The sequence below is a fragment of the Clytia hemisphaerica genome, unplaced genomic scaffold (genome assembly GCF_902728285.1).
Source record: "Clytia hemisphaerica strain Z4C2 unplaced genomic scaffold, Clytia hemisphaerica genome assembly, whole genome shotgun sequence".
In the NCBI taxonomy this organism is placed as follows: Eukaryota; Metazoa; Cnidaria; class Hydrozoa; order Leptothecata; family Clytiidae; genus Clytia; species Clytia hemisphaerica.
In genome coordinates, this window is record NW_027103281.1 from 376,935 (window position 1) to 391,490 (window position 14,556).

At 36.3% G+C, this 14,556-nt stretch overlaps 1 protein-coding gene and 14 non-coding genes across 15 annotated transcripts; 3 read left to right on the plus strand and 12 right to left on the minus strand.

Moving 5' to 3' along the window:
- Positions 1-129: 129 nt before the first annotated feature.
- LOC136802608 (uncharacterized) lies at positions 130-4,565 on the minus strand. The gene is made up of 9 exons (XM_067059363.1): positions 4,319-4,565; positions 3,731-3,805; positions 2,852-2,902; positions 2,347-2,553; positions 1,699-1,956; positions 1,310-1,479; positions 1,059-1,123; positions 607-716; positions 130-380 (listed from the first exon to the last, which is right to left on the minus strand). The coding sequence occupies exons 1-9, from the start codon at positions 4,563-4,565 to the stop codon at positions 145-147; spliced, it is 1,419 nt and encodes a 472-aa protein (XP_066915464.1). The 3' UTR covers positions 130-144.
- Positions 4,566-10,675: 6,110 nt separating this feature from the next.
- Trnat-ugu (transfer RNA threonine (anticodon UGU)) lies at positions 10,676-10,748 on the minus strand. The gene has a single exon. It is a non-coding gene; the product is annotated as a tRNA-Thr (tRNA).
- Positions 10,749-10,935: 187 nt separating this feature from the next.
- Trnah-gug (transfer RNA histidin (anticodon GUG)) lies at positions 10,936-11,007 on the minus strand. The gene has a single exon. It is a non-coding gene; the product is annotated as a tRNA-His (tRNA).
- A 108-nt stretch (positions 11,008-11,115) lies between these two features.
- On the plus strand, positions 11,116-11,208 carry Trnai-uau (transfer RNA isoleucine (anticodon UAU)). The gene is given in 2 exon segments: positions 11,116-11,153; positions 11,173-11,208. It is a non-coding gene; the product is annotated as a tRNA-Ile (tRNA).
- A 246-nt stretch (positions 11,209-11,454) lies between these two features.
- Positions 11,455-11,528, minus strand: Trnai-aau (transfer RNA isoleucine (anticodon AAU)). The gene has a single exon. It is a non-coding gene; the product is annotated as a tRNA-Ile (tRNA).
- Positions 11,529-11,605: 77 nt separating this feature from the next.
- Trnai-aau (transfer RNA isoleucine (anticodon AAU)) lies at positions 11,606-11,679 on the minus strand. The gene has a single exon. It is a non-coding gene; the product is annotated as a tRNA-Ile (tRNA).
- Positions 11,680-11,779: 100 nt separating this feature from the next.
- Positions 11,780-11,852, minus strand: Trnat-ugu (transfer RNA threonine (anticodon UGU)). Its single transcript has one exon. It is a non-coding gene; the product is annotated as a tRNA-Thr (tRNA).
- A 186-nt stretch (positions 11,853-12,038) lies between these two features.
- Trnah-gug (transfer RNA histidin (anticodon GUG)) lies at positions 12,039-12,110 on the minus strand. The gene has a single exon. It is a non-coding gene; the product is annotated as a tRNA-His (tRNA).
- Positions 12,111-12,218: 108 nt separating this feature from the next.
- Trnai-uau (transfer RNA isoleucine (anticodon UAU)) lies at positions 12,219-12,311 on the plus strand. Its single transcript is given in 2 exon segments — positions 12,219-12,256; positions 12,276-12,311. It is a non-coding gene; the product is annotated as a tRNA-Ile (tRNA).
- Positions 12,312-13,313: 1,002 nt separating this feature from the next.
- Trnai-aau (transfer RNA isoleucine (anticodon AAU)) lies at positions 13,314-13,387 on the minus strand. Its single transcript has one exon. It is a non-coding gene; the product is annotated as a tRNA-Ile (tRNA).
- Positions 13,388-13,464: 77 nt separating this feature from the next.
- On the minus strand, positions 13,465-13,538 carry Trnai-aau (transfer RNA isoleucine (anticodon AAU)). Its single transcript has one exon. It is a non-coding gene; the product is annotated as a tRNA-Ile (tRNA).
- A 98-nt stretch (positions 13,539-13,636) lies between these two features.
- Trnat-ugu (transfer RNA threonine (anticodon UGU)) lies at positions 13,637-13,709 on the minus strand. Its single transcript has one exon. It is a non-coding gene; the product is annotated as a tRNA-Thr (tRNA).
- Positions 13,710-13,894: 185 nt separating this feature from the next.
- Trnah-gug (transfer RNA histidin (anticodon GUG)) lies at positions 13,895-13,966 on the minus strand. The gene has a single exon. It is a non-coding gene; the product is annotated as a tRNA-His (tRNA).
- Positions 13,967-14,074: 108 nt separating this feature from the next.
- Trnai-uau (transfer RNA isoleucine (anticodon UAU)) lies at positions 14,075-14,167 on the plus strand. The gene is given in 2 exon segments: positions 14,075-14,112; positions 14,132-14,167. It is a non-coding gene; the product is annotated as a tRNA-Ile (tRNA).
- Positions 14,168-14,413: 246 nt separating this feature from the next.
- Trnai-aau (transfer RNA isoleucine (anticodon AAU)) lies at positions 14,414-14,487 on the minus strand. The gene has a single exon. It is a non-coding gene; the product is annotated as a tRNA-Ile (tRNA).
- Between the last annotated feature and the right edge of the window lie 69 nt (positions 14,488-14,556).

Genomic DNA, 14,556 nt, shown 5'->3' on the forward strand with positions numbered 1-14,556 from the left:
TATAAGTAGGTCATTTTCCTGAAGTCAGAAATTGTCTTCGGTAGGCGCTTTTACTTTAAGCTGAAATATTAACAAATATTAATAAATATAAAAATAACAAATATAAAAACAATACCAATGAGCGTTTAAATAGTTTTTAATTTTTTAATCACTTGAATCACTTGAATCATCTATCAAACGAAGACGTTTAGGCTGACGAGAAGTCGGAACTTCCTGTTGCCCCAAACCAATTCTTGCGTCCGATGTTTTGGTCTTTGGCATCTTTTGTTTACCGTTGCGCCTTCCAGAGGCACCAACTTTATCTGGAGCGAATTTTAAAGTCTTCTCAACCGCTCCGTACACTTCTGTTTCCGTACATCCTTTGGTGTCAATAATAGCCTCTACAAATTAAAAAAGCTGTTAATTAACGAAAATGAACTAAAATTCTACAGCCGTTTGGAGCAATAAGTATGAGCCCGAAGGACTAGAGGCGAATCTTTAACCTTTATCAGGCAAAAAAAAAGTAAAGCCATTTTTGATGACGGATTGAATATAGCAATTTCTTTGTGTTCGAATGATCTTTTCCTTTCGAAATTTAGCCGTAAATTGCACTTTCAATACACTTACTTTTAACAGCATTATAGATTTTTGTATCCAAAAACTTTTTTTTTGGGGCACAGTGACTTTTAATGGTTCCTTTCATGTTGAATTTCGACATAAGGTTATATGTCATTACCCTGTAATTAAAATAATTATATTGACTGTCGAGTCTAAATTTATGATTAAATAAATATAATTGGGCTCTTCCAGATCATGTTCGTACATGAGGGGTGGACTGGGGTGGAGGATATTGTGTCAAAATTGTTATAACCTACCCCCAAAAATCTTTTGAAGGAAAGTTTTTCGAATAAAGGATTTAATTCAACTCTCCCCAACATCTTTTTAGGACACGAATCGAATGCATTTTTACTTTAAATTCTTTCGCGGATTTAGCAAAAAAAAAAAGGAAACAAAAGAAAAAAAGTTGTCATTCAAAACAGCTACAAATAGAAATATAATTTACATTTATTTACATTTACCTTAGCAGAGCGTTCTTTATAGCTTCTTGTACATCTTTCCCACCAATATATTTCAAGGAATTAATCTGAAACAAATAAAAACCATTTCACCATTTTGCTGGTACAATAACAGGCTTTCTGCTGACAGGAATTTGTCCTTAATATCGCTTGTGTGGTCACAATTATAATTATAATTGAATTCATTCATTTGTTGACGAGAAAAAAATTTGTATTGACAAACTCTACTGAAAGGTTAGTGCCTAATTTCTCACCATTGATAATGTTTTGTTGTCGTCTGCACTGTTTTCGTACTGTTCGAACTCTTCCATTGTGTCGAACTGGTGTAATTCTTCGTGTGTGGAAGGTGCAGGCTGTTTGACACAGCCATTCTCCAAAAGATCCACGATTTGGCATAATAATGTGAGGACTTTCTTTTGAAAGCCTAAAATAGGAAATTATTATCACAATTAAGGACCTGAGAGTGCTAGACCAGAAAACACAACTTCCAATTTAACTCGATTCTCTTTAAAAACAAGCACATGGTGGAATGGGCAAAAAAAATGCTGGTTGTACACACCAATCAAATTTTTGAGTTTCTCTACAAGATCACGACAAAAAAATAATTCCTTTAAAAATTTTTAAAGCTGTTTATTATACTTACGTCCCTGTTCCATTGGAAATTTCGATTTTTTAGGGGTAGGTGATACAGATGATACATCACTCATCAAATAAGACGATACATCATTCATCAAATGAGCAGCAAGTCTCGTTCGTTCTTTGAAAGAACTCGGTCGGTTTGACGATGTAGTAGTTTCAGATGGCGTCGAATTATTGGATCCCGCGACATCAGACATACTCTGGTTCGATCGAGGAGCCATTGCTCTATTGGAAAAGATGGATGGTGGAGATTCAGGTGCAGCTAGAAGAAAATTTATAATAATATGTTTTAAACAAAGTCAATATATCAATTAAGTTTCAAGGAAGGAGGCCGTCTCTTTGCTTACTGTAGAAAGTTCGGATAACGTACACAATTCCTGACATATCTGATTTTCTAGAACTGTTTTGGTATTGCAAACATGGATTTTTTATCTCAATTTCGGTATCAAAAAGTTTGCCCCGGTTTTTCAGAATTTATACTTGATCATGTTTTTGACGAAGGCTAGTAAAAGTGAGGAAAACCCACTAAAAAACTAGGTATTAGAATCCAAGAATCTTTTTTGTAGACAAATGTTGAAAAAAATTTCAAAGTCAATACTGTTGCTGCATGATACATGGCTCCTGATGAAAAGAGAAAGTTTTGAATACTTACATTCATGCTCCATTTGGGAATTTCGAGATGATGGTGATGCAAAAAGTGGTACAACATTTATTGAATGTGTTGGATTGGATGAAGCAACTTTAGAATTCATTGATTTAGACTTAGCGACATTAAACGAATTTTGGTTGGATTGATATGCCATGGCTTTACCAGAAAAGATTGAATTTGTTTTCAATGATGATGGAACGTCCGGTAGCACTAGTTAAAAAAGTACAAAAATGGTTATACACGAATTCGCAATTCAAACAGATTTTGAAATTTGAAAACTATGAACAATATTGAAATTAAATTAAAAATTGTTGCCTTGTAACTTGTTTTCCAAGGGCTGCAAGCTAAGGATTGAAGTGCACTTTTCCTCATTATTAATCCAAAATATCACTTACTTGGTTGACCCCTCCGTCATTTTATATTTCAGCAGAACTTAATTGGATTAAAGATTCCAAAAGCCTAGATTTAAGACAAACTTATACGTATTTCTCAAATTACCTAATCATACCTATGCTATTGTTGTCGAAGTGTACATGATCAGGTGAACTCTCAGACAAACCTAAAGACAAAAAATATTAATTCGTTTTAGAAGTCCCTAAAAATGTACATCGAAAAAATCATCTTTTTAATCTTTGTTTCTTCTTTAACCTTTCCGCCACGCTGTTTTTTATATTTTCACGCTGTCCCAACGCAACTTTTTTTGAGAAAACGCAGTGTTTGGGAAAAGTGCCATATCTCAAGAACTAGAAATCTTTTGGTAAAAAATAAGCTATCCCTGAAAAGCTAATTAAATTCTGCAGCTTTTAGGTTGGGTGAAAGTTCAATTAAATTACTCTAACTAAAATGGTAGGTCTACATTCACCAATGTTTTTTTCCTCACTTTTCGGCAATGTCACTTTTTTGGCATTTTTCACTTCCTATGCAAAAAAAAGTGGGGGGAACTTAATTATTAAATATTTCTTTAGTATTTTTATCAATATGTACTTACTCCTGAAGCCATAATACCAAAATTAGTATCCAAAAACAAACAATTCTAGTGGTCACAAGGGCTTTTCAAACATTGCTCACTTTTCTCAGAAATCATATTTTTCCGTCGGCCATCTTGAATCAGTGTTTTTATTTGAAAAGTGCTGACTCACACCGTGATCATAACATTACATCATTATATATCAACGGAAAGCTTAGACTCTCTGCTTTCTTTTTCTTTTTTTTTCAATGATCAGAAAGCAAGCCAATCAAAGATATTGCGCGAGAAAGACATGCCTATCAAATTGCGTATATGTACGGCATTCGGGACGTCTCAAGGACGTATATGTACGGCATTCGGGTTCAAAAGGTTAAACGAGTTTATTCAGTAAAATAAATCCAATGACATGTATAAACTTACGATCATTTTCTTTTCCTGAATCACATGCTGTGGTGTACCCATCATTTACTAAATCTTTACACTCCTCCTCTGAACCTAATTGAGAAAAATGATATACATAACGTCAAGCTCTCATATATTTTAGGCTCGCTTTATAATCTAGACAGATCATAACAGCTAAAACATTACAATGATAGGCCGATTGTATTTATTGAATTAAAATTAGAAAAACAATTTTTGAAAGAAAACTTGGGTTTTGAAAGAGAAAAGCAAAACTATCAAGATTCTATGGAGTATTTCAGTTGCAGTTTGTTTTGTTTACTTTCTCCTGCAGATTAATGATTTAATCCAGGAGAGTCCAGGATACAGAACAGATCGTTTTTTCCAGGAGAAAGGGACCTCAAGAACAGATATTTCATACTTCCTAGCCGGTGGCTGCTCTTGATGTACCTATAATTTTCATAAGAACTGATTGGTCAAAAACCAAAGCAAATGTGGAACAAAATTCTTATAAAAGGTGTCTCATTTGCCTCGTTATTTTGTATATTTTGACCACTAGCCTAGAGTTTTTTTAAGAATATACCCTTATCAGTTATTGATAAAACATACCTGTATATTTTATTTTTACTATGTCAAGTTGCATCCAATCACAGGTAGGAACATCATGTTTTCGAGATTGCACATTCAACGTATCAGGCCAGTACAAAATAGTCTTATTGGATGAAACCCAATGACTTGGTACAACACTTTCGCTTTCTAATTTCTTTCCACTTCTCAAATGTTCAAAATATACAACAAGTGACCACTGTATGTTTGGTGGATTTTTGGCACCAGTGGTTTGTCTTGTATTTGGCATTTTATCTTTTTTACTATTAAATAGAAAAAATAGAGTCCCAGAGTGTTCAAGAAAAAGAATTGAGCAATAATATTTTGAAATAATATTAAAACTAAACTGAAAGTGCTACATAGTGTTACAACATGCTATGAAATCGTCAGGCAATTTAGTTGTAGATTGCACAACAATCCAATTGCCTGACAATCGGATAGTACGGAACATGGAACATTGTCTAGCAATGTCAAGTAAATTTATTATTTCAAATATTATTTAATAAATAAAAATATTCAAAAATATATATACTTCAAAATAATTTGAAACTTTAAATCTGAAATTAAATACATTGAAAGGTCTATGAACAACCTAGTTATTAGCATGCAAAGTATATTTTTCTCAGAGTCACAATAACTTTACACTAACAAAACAAAACTAAAGGGAAATTAAAATGACTTTAAATACAAGGAAACAAACTCTTCGATTGATATATACTTCTCAAGCTAATTATCAAATGTTTTTACAGCAGTGAAAAATCAAAATTTGGAATATTGTCATCAAGACTCAAGTTCCCCCATAGGTTCTTCAAGGTTTTTTTTGGGGGTGATGTAACCAATAAGTCGAAAAAGGGAGAAGAATAAAATTTAAAGGGGGGGGGGGGGGGGGGTGAAAATTTTGAAACAACTGCAAACCTGTAAAATCAAAGCTAATCTAGGTTAATACTAAAAGTTAAAAAAAAAACTAAAAAGGTCTAGCGAGCTGAAATCTTTCCTTAGCAACATCAATTCAACAAACAAGAACAAAGCAGAATATCAGGAAATATCATTCAAAAGCGTTGACAAAACCATTCCATTTTCATGCTTTACACAGGTAACTTTCCTCATAATTTGGCTTTTGTGTAACTCTTTTATACAAGCTTTGTGATTTGTTCCTATTATGACAATATTGACTAATTTGGAGCCACAGGGCTCAAAGAAAAAATCTTGACATAGGGCTTTGTTATAAACAATACAGCTGTAGATGTCTTTCCTCTGTGAGCTTTGTATTTTGCCAAAATGGCCATCTTTTGTAACAAACCAGGAATCTTTCACAGTATTTCTTAGTTTAGTTGATAATTCTTTCTTTGTACACAAATCAATGCAATGTTGGTCAAACTCAGAAATTCTTCTTTCAATTTGACTCAATGGACTTTGAGCTTTGCGGATGAATTTCTTGAAGAATTGTAGGTGATTTTCAAATGGGAACGATGAAATTGAGTCCAAAGAACAATTATGATACTCAACATCATCGCATATATGGATTAGATTATGCACATTATAAATGGTGAATGTGTCACCGTATAAGTATCTACTTTTAGCAACGAAGAATTTTAACAAATTTCGTGCGTATTCCAAATTTTCATTTCGAACTTTGTCATTGGACTCTAATAAAATCCTAAATGCCACAGTTAAGGATAGAAAGTGTTTGTAGTGATTTTCATCTAATATGTCTCGTAAAACAATGAATCCTGTATACAATAGAAACAGGCGGAACTCTGTAGCTTTCCATCTTTTTAAATCTTTGAGTCCTCTGGGTTGACGTGCAAACTCGGATGGAAACGTTCCGCTCAAACTATTAAGCTTTGATGAAATTAAGTCGATTTGCCCAGCGGATAATTTGTAAGGTCTGTTCCCCTCCTTCCAGAGAAGCAGTAGCCTTTTGAGCACCCCAAGACATACAAGGTGCATATAGTCAAGGGGAAACAGAGAAATGCAAGAAATTCCAAACTCAGCCAAACAAGAAAGTTTGAGTTGGTGATTTCCAGCATATTCAAATTTTTTAAATGATTCATCCGTCCTCTTCTCACAATTGATATCATGAAAAAACATGCGTCTGGAAATACTTTCCCCTACAACAGTGCACCTTTCGCACCCATTATATCCATTATGTGCCTTGACACATTTTAAAAATTGGCGCGCAGGAGCATCACATGGCAAAGCAAAAATAGTAACTTTGTAAACTGTGCCTTCAAAGTCAAATCCATTCAGTTTCAAGGAAGAATATTCTGTGAGAAAATCGTGTAAGAACTCCTGGAGATCTGTTGGCTTTGAAGTACCATAATATAGAGCAACTGTGAAGGGTGTCAATCTACAAAAGTTACTTAATATGGGCCAAAATTGGCCGTTTGTTGACTTAAAGATCGGAAGTCCATCTACATTAACACACAATTTGATACAGTTATCAGGAATACTTATCGTTGGATTTTTCATTAACACTTTCGTGATTCCTTTCTTGATACCGAGGTAACAGTACTCCCCTCCACATTTTTGCACAATTGAACTTGTACGAGTTGTACCCAACAAAGTTCTTGTGTCTTTTGGCAACTCTTCGTTGTGCCCATTATTTTTCAGTAAACAAAGTAATTCATTACTTGCTGTCCTTGTTATTTTATTCCGTAATATCCACGACGCAAGATCCGACGGGAACCCTCCTAGATCTTTACCTTCAACATCTATCTCAACATCAGCATCCGCATGTTCTCTTATAAAGTTATCTATTTCTTCATCACTACTTGATTCATAAGCAGAGTTTTCTTCATCACTGATGTTAGTTTCTGACAAACTTTCTGGAGAAAAAATTAAGTCTGGGCCAGAGCAAGGCACTACTTCATTCTCTGTGTCACTTAGCTCTTCAGAAGAATCTTTTTCTAAAATGTTTTCTAATCTTTGATTGTTTTTTCTCCATAAGCGTTGATATTCATTACGGTTCATGTCATGATGTAAATAAATTTTGATTTGACAAGACAAAAAGGACAGAAGTGCAAATGTTTCTCCACTATTTTTTGAATTCTTTTAATCTGGTTAAAAAAAAATTTAGATTATTCACTTTTAACAATTCAAAATCAAAGCCGACAAAGTAGTTTTATTTTTCGAACGTATAATAAGGTGTGCGATGCACTACTTTTCGCTGAAAACTCAAAATTTAAGGCGTGTAATTTATCACTCTCCTAAGAGGCTTTTAGGTGTGTAGAGTTTTGACGTCCTCCAGTCCTAAGTAGGGTCAGAAAAACACCAAAATAGAAAAATCAATCTCTCCTTTCTGGAAATTTTGGGAAAAATTATTACATTTTGAGAAAAATTATGTATTTTAGCTTTGTTCAGGATGGCTTTCTTGGCAGCAAAACACCAACCAATCAAACTTCAGATAAAAAACGGTCAGAGCTAAGTAAATTGAACTAATCAAGAAATTTTTGTAAAGTTTGAAATCGAACACCTATTGTTTGATTCTGTTCGATAATGTTCGATGGTTTGATTACGATTGATTATTGGTTCGATAAGGTTCGTTTGCCATCACCTGGTTTTGATGCCCTTTGTTGAAATAAAATTGGGCTATTCCAAAAAAAATTATACAGGGGTAGAACTTTTTTCACTAACCCCCCTGGAAATTTTGAATGACAAATTATCCCCTGGAAATTATGGGGTAGACCCCTCTATCTGGATAGTGAAATTTTTCAAAGGTCATGATTTGAAACCACCCATATAAACACACATTGTTTTACACCCTAAAGTTCGCTGCCCTTTTACCGCCTAACCAACCAATTTTAAGAAAACCTGAAAATTTTTACAACTGACCGACCGACCAACGCAACTCACTTTTTAGATGGTTTAGACCCAACAAGCGACGCAAAATGAAGATATTTTGATGGTTTGAAAATGGAATAGCCCATTTCTGGGGAATGTTGTATATATCATACAAAGTAAGATCATACTTTACAGTTTCAAATTCTATACAACAATTGAGCTGAGAAATATCAAAAAAGACTACCTTTCTCTAAGCAAACGCAAGAAAAAATAGTATCTCTTAAACAAAAAATGGCGGAGTGCGAAAAGGCTTGAAAAAATCTGGAGTTCCGGTATTCTATTCTATCTATCTATTATCTTTGAGTTACAGGAGGTTCTGGGAGCCCATTCTCGCAACTATAGATACCCAAACAGTGTCAATCGAACAACTTCGAACAAAAATCACAATCGAACCAATCGAACGGAATCGAACTAGATCGAATAATTGCGATCGAACGTCCGATTCTTGGGTAATATTCGATTGTGTTCGATTAACATTCGATTTGGTTAGATTGATTGTAAATTACCTTCGATTGATCTTCGATTATGTTTGTTTACGATTACTTTCGATGAGTTTGATTGCGATTAAATTAAATTTGATCACTCCTTTAGAGCTTTTTTAGCGTGGATGGCCGAGTGCGTAAAAGTACGATACGAGAGTGAATAAAGTTGAATACGATTGAATCAATCGAATGTAATCGAACATAATTATAATCGAACGGCAAATCCTGTCAAATTATATCAAGTATGACCTTGACAATCGAAATTATTCGATTGTGTTCGATTGCATTCAATTGACTTGGCGTTCGATTCGTTCGATTGACACCGTCTGGAGATACTTTGAGTAAGCATCCCGTCAGCACCTTGAACTGACTACCCAATTCATTCCCCTCACATGGCATGGGTTGACCCGGGCGAAGGTTTGTTCACTTGCCAAGTGAACCGTTGTGAGTGGGAATCGAACCCTGGTCGCCTGTACAGGGAATCAAGGTTGATGTCCACTTTACCACAACGCCTGTTAGGGCGTTGAAAGAAATGGGCAGAAATGATGTATTATTGATCCTATAGAGCCAAACTGCTTGGGTAGATGTAATTGTAACTTGCAAAGAATCCCCACACATATTTTAGAAAGTCTCTGTTTATCCGCCCAACCAAGCAAGAGGGCCTCTCCCGCCCTGGATCTGTCTTACTCATATCAGGCAAAAACTCCTCAGTTATTTGAGATGTTAATTTTGGATATTGTATGGACACACACAGTGAAGCAAAAAAGTTAACAGCACGCAAAAGAATACCAAACATTTTACTTGACAATGACACTGACTGGATTGATCTATTGATTGCACACAACAGACATAGTAGTAGTTCAAACTTAAAGAAAGTAAATACCTACCTACCAATACAGAGAGAATAACTTTGATGGTAAGTACAAGTGTGTTCAGTACAACTATAACAGAGCGATAACTGTCGGCAGTCTTCCAGCTTTGCCCATGTGAGCTAGGCAAGGAATGGCAAAATCAAACTTGCCTAAAGCCCGCCAAACATTTTTTGGACCAATGAATTATCGGGCATGATATGACGGGGGTATTGTAATAATTTATATTGTTTTTGTGTTTTGAGTTATAGAGAAATTTGACCAAAACATTATTTTAATAGCAATTTTTAAAATATATGAAAAAAATTATTGTTTTAAATAATTGTGTTTAATTAATCACAGTTAACAAGACTCTATTAACTTATTTACAAGCCCCCGTCTTATAGGTGAATCATGTGAAAAATTAAGGCGGTGTGGCGGAAATTGTTGCATGTTGGCGTTATTAGGTCCCGCCCGCACGATCGCGCCTCGACACTTTCTCGTACAATCAGATTAAATTTTGCAAGATTAAATTCGCGAGCAAAAAAAATTGCGAAATGTTGGATTTAATTTCGCGAAGTCAGAGTTTTAAAATTCTCGCGTTGATTTAATTTCGCAAATAAGCCTGAAAACAGCTAAAAAATAGCTATTTTTTGCCACAAACGGGAAACTTTGGACTGATTTCTCTGTCAAAAGTACGATTGGAAAAATTTAGTGGTGGGTTTAATTTCGTGAATTTTTATTTCACGAAAACAGCAAAAATTTGCGAAATGGCGAAATTAAAGTAATAACATCCAGTTAAGTTGTTGAAATAACGTTTCAAATGAGTTATTTTTACGTTATTTAACCTAACGTTGTTCTGAAGTTGGGAAGACAATTTAAAAATAACGTAGAATTGAGAAGCAAAATTTCTTGTTGCTATAATAACGTGTAAACAACGTTGCTAAGACGCTGCTTCAATAACGTATTAAAAACAACATTGTTACAACGTTGTATGTAGGTTATGTTATGTTGTAACCAAAATATAACTTTAAAATAACGTTATTCTAACGTTGTGTGCCAGCTGGGAACCGACTGAGCTAACCGGCCGATGTAAGTTTGGAGACATAAACTATAGGGTACCTTTGGCAGGGAAGCAATAATTCAAAAAGAACAACTAAAAATCTTCAGGCTAATGCACATCGAAAAGCCCTCGGAGAGATTTGAACTCTCGACCCCTGGTTTACAAGACCAGTGCTCTAACCCCTGAGCTACGAAGGCGCTGCAAGTATGGGAAGCAATCGTTTTGTTAGTATCAATGACTTTAACGATCGGATCGGATACAATAGAGACGTATTTTAACAAGTTGATTGATTCACTTGCTGAATACCGCTGCCGTCAAACCCAACTGCTATATTTTGGATCCGTCCGATTCCATCATTTGTTAGATGAATGAGGTACAATAACGTGCCGTGACCAGGATTCGAACCTGGGTTATTGCGGCCACAACGCAATGTACTAACCACTATACGATCACGGCGATGAAGCAATATGCAGACATATTTTTTGCAAACGTAAACCACCCAAAAATATGATTCTTCATGCATGTTGTTGAGTGTGGTTCACTTGAGTCTTCCTCCTAAAATAGGCTCCAGTAGCACAGTCGGTTAGAGCGTCGTACTTATAAGTCAGTACTGACAAAGAAATGCGAAGGTCGAGAGTTCGAGCCTCTCCTGGAGCAAGGATTTTGATAGCGTCAGTCTCGCATTAACGAGGACCCAAAATTCTTTCAACATACTTGAGAAATAACCTCGACCTATGAGTATATCGCACTTACACAATTCACAATCATTGAATCCGTGATGGCCTTTGTTTTAGCCTCACTGTTAGGGTTAGGGTTAGGGTTAACACTTTGCTATTTTCTGTACTTTCAAGGTTTGATAATGTCTTAATTCGTTTCTCAAATTCTCAAAGTGTGAACAATGAATGGCCAGTGTGGGGGTCGAACCCACGACATTCGCGTTATTAGCACGACGCTCTAACCGACTGAGCTAACCGGCCCGTGCAGAAAGGTTGGTTTCTAATTTTCGTCACATCAAGATGATTAAATACTCCATACAAACTTTAAATACAATACATGGCCAGTGTGGGGGTCGAACCCACGACATTCGCGTTATTAGCACGACACTCTAACCGACTGAGCTAACCGGCCGATGCAAGTTTTGGAGACATAAACTATAGGGTACCTTTGGCAGGGAAGCAATAATTCAAAAAGAACAACTAAAAAATCTTCAGGCTAATGCACATCGAAAAGCCCTCGGAGAGATTTGAACTCTCGACCCCTGGTTTACAAGACCAGTGCTCTAACCCCTGAGCTACGAAGGCGCTGCAAGTTATGGGAAGCAATCGTTGTTAGTATCAATGACTTTAACGATCGGATCGGATACAATAGAGACGTATTTTAACAAGTTGATTGATTCACTTGCTGAATACCGCTGCCGTCAAACCCAACTGCTATATTTTGGATCCGTCCGGTTCCATCATTTGTTAGATGAATGGGGTACAATAACGTGCCGTGACCAGGATTCGAACCTGGGTTATTGCGGCCACAACGCAATGTACTAACCACTATACGATCACGGCGATGAAGCAATATGCAGACATATTTTTTGCAAACGTAAACCACCCAAAAATATGATTCTTCATGCATGTTGTTGAGTGTGGTTCACTTGAGTCTTCCTCCTAAAATAGGCTCCAGTAGCACAGTCGGTTAGAGCGTCGTACTTATAAGTCAGTACTGACAAAGAAATGCGAAGGTCGAGAGTTCGAGCCTCTCCTGGAGCAAGGATTTTGATAGCGTCAGTCTCGCATTAACGAGGACCCAAAATTCTTTCAACATACTTGAGAAATAACCTCGACCTATGAGTATATCGCACTTACACAATTCACAATCATTGAATCCGTGATGGCCTTTGTTTTAGCCTCACTGTTAGGGTTAGGGTTAGGGTTAACACTTTGCTATTTACTGTACTTTCAAGGTTTGATAATGTCTTAACCCTATTAGCCCCAAGCTTTTTTGACTTTTGTATCCCCAGGGGGTGGTAGAATCTACCACCCTCGATTATTTTTGATCTAGAAGAGCTATGGCCATGAAATTTGGTACAGATGTTCTCCATGATGATACAATTTTCCAGGAAGAAAAAAACAATTGATGACGTCATTCAAAAACTGATGACGTCATCACAAAATTTCCACCTGTCGGAAAAAAGCCCAAACATATGGTTTACAAAAAAGTCTATTACAGTCGAACCAATGAAGAGATTTCAATTCTGTTTAAAGATTCTGAAAGGTAAAAGACTGTTCTTTAACATAATTGCCGGTTTTGCAATTTCCATGAAGAGTTTATCTTAAAATCTATGCTGAAGATGAGTAAAATTTTCAAAATTTGATGACGTCATAAATGATGACGTCATCATTTTCAAAAAGTTTCTTTTAATTTTTTAAATTTGTATTATCAATGCCCATCACGTGTCAAAATTTGAAAATGATTGAATAAATAGTTTAGAAGTTATCAGCACTTTAAATTTTGAGTTTTAAGCGATTTTAGCTGGGTTTTATGTCATGTTTCACAATAAAGTCATAAAACCTGATCTGGACAACCTATGACCCTAAAATTCTGCACAAGTACTCTTAATAAGATTTTATTAAAAGTCAAAAAGTTTCAAGTCGTTTAAAAAATTTTTCTTCGAGATATAAACAAAAGAACTCCGGCGTGGTAGATTCTACCCCCCCCTGGGGCTAATAGGGTTAATTCGTTTCTCAAATTCTCAAAGTGTGAACAATGAATGGCCAGTGTGGGGGTCGAACCCACGACATTCGCGTTATTAGCACGACGCTCTAACCGACTGAGCTAACCGGCCCCTGCACAAAGGTTGGTTTCTAATTTTCGTCACATCAAGATGATTAAATACTCCATACAAACTTTAAATACAATACATGGCCAGTGTGGGGGTCGAACCCACGACATTCGCGTTATTAGCACGACGCTCTAACCGACTGAGCTAACCGGCCGATGCAAGTTTGGAGACATAAACTATAGGGTACCTTTGGCAGGGAAGCAATAATTCAAAAAGAACAACTAAAAATCTTCAGGCTAATGCACATCGAAAAGCCCTCGGAGAGATTTGAACTCTCGACCCCTGGTTTACAAGACCAGTGCTCTAACCCCTGAGCTACGAAGGCGCTGCAAGTATGGGAAGCAATCGTTGTTAGTATCAATGACTTTAACGATCGGATCGGATACAATAGAGACGTATTTTAACAAGTTGATTGATTCACTTGCTGAATACCGCTGCCGTCAAACCCAACTGCTATATTTTGGATCCGTCCGGTTCCATCATTTGTTAGATGAATGAGGTACAATAACGTGCCGTGACCAGGATTCGAACCTGGGTTATTGCGGCCACAACGCAATGTACTAACCACTATACGATCACGGCGATGAAGCAATATGCAGACATATTTTTTGCAAACGTAAACCACCCAAAAATATGATTCTTCATGCATGTTGTTGAGTGTGGTTCACTTGAGTCTTCCTCCTAAAATAGGCTCCAGTAGCACAGTCGGTTAGAGCGTCGTACTTATAAGTCAGTACTGACAAAGAAATGCGAAGGTCGAGAGTTCGAGCCTCTCCTGGAGCAAGGATTTTGATAGCGTCAGTCTCGCATTAACGAGGACCCAAAATTCTTTCAACATACTTGAGAAATAACCTCGACCTATGAGTATATCGCACTTACACAATTCACAATCATTGAATCCGTGATGGCCTTTGTTTTAGCCTCACTGTTAGGGTTAGGGTTAGGGTTAACACTTTGCTATTTTCTGTACTTTCAAGGTTTGATAATGTCTTAATTCGTTTCTCAAATTCTCAAAGTGTGAACAATGAATGGCCAGTGTGGGGGTCGAACCCACGACATTCGCGTTATTAGCACGACGCTCTAACCGACTGAGCTAACCGGCCGATGCAAGATTGGAGACATAAACTATTACCTACCTTTGGCAGGGAAGCAATAATTCAAAAAGAACAACT